General features: G+C 47.7%; 1 protein-coding gene across 1 annotated transcript; it reads right to left on the bottom strand.

Annotated features, from left to right (window-relative positions):
• Positions 1-253: 253 nt before the first annotated feature.
• Positions 254-619, bottom strand: LOC138082662 (uncharacterized). Its single transcript, XM_068975876.1, has one exon. The coding sequence runs from the start codon at positions 617-619 to the stop codon at positions 254-256; it is 366 nt and encodes a 121-aa protein (XP_068831977.1).
• Positions 620-4,518: the final 3,899 nt, after the last annotated feature.

Here is a 4,518-nt window from a genome sequence, read left to right as displayed (position 1 = left end):
ATTCTAAACGTTGGAGTCTGACTGTGTCCCCGTCCCCTCGTCCCCAGGTGCTTATTTCATTAGCGACAGCTGCTTTGGATGTTTCTATTAATGGGCAGTTAGACAAAGGTGGTGACAAGCAGAGAAGAAAAGACACAAGCGTCAAAAGCTAGACAAAGGGCGTGCGGGGCGTCTCCAGGCACAAAATGCTGAGCACTTCCTTTCCCTTCCCTCCCGCCTCAGCCCTGCGCGCATCCCGTCCCGCCCGTGCCAATCAGGCAAGCTGTAAATGGATATAGGTAAAGATGCAAGAAGTGATGGAGAAGGCGATGGCCGCGTAGATAAAGATGGAGAGGTGCGGAAAATGGTCGAGATAGCAGCCTTCGTCCAATGGAGGGGCCTCTTCCTGGGGCTGGGGGCGCGTCGCGCCCTTAGGGGGCTGCCCGGGGCGGGCCCCCTGCGCCTTCCCGCCAGTGCGCCGACCCGCCTTCCTGCCCCCGGCCCACGCCGACTTGGGCCCACGGACAGCGGGGGGCTCTTCCGGAGGAGCCTTGTCAAACAGGCCTTCGGAGTCAGAGTCGGGGTCCGGGCGAAGCTGCTCGGGGTTCCAGGGTTTGCGCTGAAAGAGTTGGTCAGCCATTGGCGAGGAATGCGGGGAGACGGGTATGTGGGTTCTGAGTGGTCCGGTCCTGGCAAGGTCTAGGCGCAGTGGGCGGCGACGGCGGGGCTGCGGCTGTATTTCAACCACCCGGGTGGGGGCGGAGCCGGGGGCCTCTGCAGGGTCTGCGCCACGTCTGTCTCAGTCGTGGAACCTCTTGTTTCTGGCTCGCGCTTCAGCTCTCAGACTGTTGCAGAGGTTGGCCGTCCGGGTTCAACCTCCAGGATGCTCCAGGGCTGGCGCCTCGGGAGTCTCTGTGTAACCTGTCTTGTTTCCATGGCAAAATGACCCGGGGGCGGGGGGGTGAGGGGTGATGCAGGAAGCCGGTGGGGGTGCGAGCTGCTAACTGGGACCCAGGAGGGAGAAAAGCGGACTTGGGGCCGAAGAGGCTGAAATGCAGGATCCCAGTTCAATGCGGAGCTCCCTGGGGGTTTATTTCTCCTTTCAAAAGAAATATTATGTGATCTTTTAAAATTAAAACATTTAATACATAAAGAAATTAATACATAATCTTTGTAGAAAACGCAAAAGTTGGAAAACACTATTGCAAAAAGAGTAACAAAACAGTCTCCCACAGTCTCAAGCCCAGAGGTAGTACAGTCAGCAGTGGTGGTGCTTCTCTTCCTGCTCCTCACCCAGGAAGGCAGTATCCCCACCTTTTGGGCGCATCACATATGATTAGATCACCTGAACTGAGCAGCCGGCTCCCCCACTGCCACCCCTACCCAGGGTCCTCTTGGCATCTGCAAGACTCTTCCACGGGTTACACTGGTTTACCACAGATGGCTGAGTACCATCTTCTGGCATGTCTGTTGCACCCACCTTTCCAAAGCTGGTTGGTGTTCCCTTGCGGAACTGGGGAAAGCAGCCACTACGAGTTACTTGGGTCCTAGTGGTTGGGAGGGGTACATGGCAGGCCCTGCCAGTTGCTGAAGACCCTACTCTGCCGTTAGGAACTCATTCCCTCTTGCAACTGAAAGGCCCAGGGGAACCAGAACTAGCATGCTGAAACAATGTCATCAGGGTGCTATCTCTCTCCATCTCACAGAGCTTTCAGGGACTTCTTGTGGGGCCAGAGTCTACCACATAGTGCATAGTGGTAGGTACTCAGATAAAATTTGTTGAATGAATGAATCGCAGTGAATGAATGGTGGTTGGCAGCAGCAGGATCGCAGTCTCACAGTTTAGCAAGTCTAGCTGAAAGAGCACCTAGTTGCCTAGAGGTGAAGTATATGGAACCGTTGTTGGGAATGTAAAATGGTGCAGCAACTTTGGAAAACAGTCTGGTAAACTGCATGAAAAATTCAACCATTCACTTACCATACAACCCAGGAATTAATTCTACCCCAAGGTTTCTATCCAACAGAAATGAAAACATATGTCTGTGTAGAGACTATATGAATGTCCATAGCAGTGTTATTGGTAATAGCCCCAAACTGGGAACAATCCAAATGTCAATCAAATGGTGAATAGATAAACAAAATGTTGACTATCTATGCAATCAGATAATATTCAGCAATAAAAAGGAGTGAACTACTGAAACATGCTACAATGTGGATGAACCTCAAAAACATTATAATAAGTGAAAAAAACCAGATGAACATGGACACAGATTGTATGACACATTTAAATGAAATGTCCAGAAAACAAAAATGAGATATCACCGCACACCTGTCAGAATGGCTATGTTGGTCAGGATGTAGAAAAAAGGGAACTCTAGTAGCAGTTTAGCAAGACAGAAAGTCATGAGGATATTCATGTGCTTTGATACAATCATCTCACCCCTTCATATTGATTTCAAGTCAACAGTCTAAAGGGTAAAGAAAGCTTTCGGCAGAAAGATTTATACTGTTTACCATGGCAAACAACTGGAGCAAACTCAATGTTGGAACAAGAGGAGAATACTTAATTAAATGATAGTGTGGATACGGAAGCCATAAAATTGAAAGACATTTGCTCCTTGGAAGAAAAGCTATGACAAACCTAGACAGCATATTAAAAAGCAGAGACATCATTTTGCTGACAAAGGTCCGTATAGTCAAAGCTATGGTTTTTCCAGTAACCATGTACGGATGTGAGAGTTGGACCATAAAGAAGGCTGAGTGTGGAAAAATTGATGCTGTTGATTGTGATGCTGGAGAAGACTTGAGAGTCCCTTGGACAACAAGGAGATCAAACCAGTCAATCCTAAAGGAAATCAACCCTGAATATTCATTGGAAGGACTGAGGATAAAGCTCCATTACTTTGGCCACCTGATGCAAAGAGTCTACTCATTAGAAAAGACCTGATGCTGGGAAAGATTGAGGGCAGCAAGAGAAGGAGACAATAGAGGATGAGATGGTTGGATGGTACCACTGACACAATGGACATGAGTTGGAGCAAACTCCAGGAGACAGTGCAGGACAGGGAAGCCTGGCGTGCTGCAGTCCATGGGGTTGCAAAGAGTTGGACATGAATTAATAACTGAACAACAACAGTCCACTGCATGGTGTCACACAGAGACATCAGAGAGATTATTCTCAAAACTCTCAAGTAGCTTGAGGGGTGCTTGTCATGCTCTAAATCAAAGTCAGAAAAACAAGATTTAAAACCACATGTGCTAGGATGACAAGATGAAAATGTATTCCTACAGAGAAAGGTTAGAACAGGAAGAGTAAAGATGTTCATTTTTGAATTGTTTGGATGGTAAGATCATAGGGCAATTTCTAATTTTTCCAGACTTTGTTTACCATTGTTATACTATTTTTTTGTGCAACAAAAGCAATTAAAATATGAGAAAATCTAAAAATGGGCCCAATCGCCACTTGTCGGATTAACAATATCCTGCAATGTTCTGATTGGTGCCCATGCAGACTAAGGACAGTACCCAAGTGTCTGGATGGCCCCACATTGCCTAGCAACCACATGCTCAACAGTGGTTGCTAAGAAACCAGGGACAGAGACAGGACTCTTGACTAATACCCAGTGTCCATCGCGCTGCAAGCCTCTTCCCCTTGTTACTGAAAGCTTGGCCTCTCTGTACACCAGTGCCAAATCAAATCTCAGAGACTGAGTTTTGGGTGATGTAGAAAAGGATAGCTTTATTGCTTTGCCAGGCAAATGAGGACACATCAGCATTGCCTCGAAATACTATGCGTCCCGACCTGGGAGGATTTCATAAGACAGTCACAAACCGTTTGTGTGTGTGTATGTGTGACGAGGGGTTTCATAAGACAGTCACAAACCGTGTGTGTGTGTGTGTGTGTGTTCTTAAAGAAGATTATTCATGACAATTGTTCAAATAGTAAGGCAGAATTTATTGAGAACTACTGTGATAGATGGACTTCCCAGGTGGCTCAGTGGTAAAGAAGCTGCCTGCCAAGCAGGAGACGCGGGTTTGATCCCTGGCTCGGGGAGATCCCCTGGAGAAGGAAATGGCAATCCGCTCCAATATTCTTGCCTGGAAAATCCCATGGACAGAGGAGCCTGGCTGGCTGCAGTCCATGAGGCTGCAAAAGTGCTGAAGTCGACTTAGTGACTAAACAACAACTACATTGTGATAGGTATAGGAACTTCTGTGATAGCATTTGGCGGCAGAGGGGAGAGATTGGGCTCAACTCTGAATACAAGGACAAGTTGGGGGTTTATAGCCAAGGACAGGGTGGGCTGGCTGGGAGATGGGGCAGTGGTAGTGGTGCTGGTGGTGTGTTTGTCGGTGGAAAACTCCTGGGACAGTTGGGTAATTCTTTGCCAACAGGATTGTTGCTGAAGGCAGGCCAGAGTGATCAGATATCCTGTGGAGGATGAGGAATTTAATCAGGTATCAAGGGTGGGCGATTCTGGATAAACTAAATTAGTAGGGTTCTAACTAAACCTGAACAATGCAAAAAAAAAACCGACA

Source organism: Capricornis sumatraensis, chromosome 8 (genome assembly GCF_032405125.1).
Source record: "Capricornis sumatraensis isolate serow.1 chromosome 8, serow.2, whole genome shotgun sequence".
NCBI classification, from domain to species: domain Eukaryota; kingdom Metazoa; phylum Chordata; class Mammalia; order Artiodactyla; family Bovidae; genus Capricornis; species Capricornis sumatraensis.
Note: the sequence above shows the minus strand (reverse complement) of the source record. Positions and strands in the feature narration are given on the sequence as shown.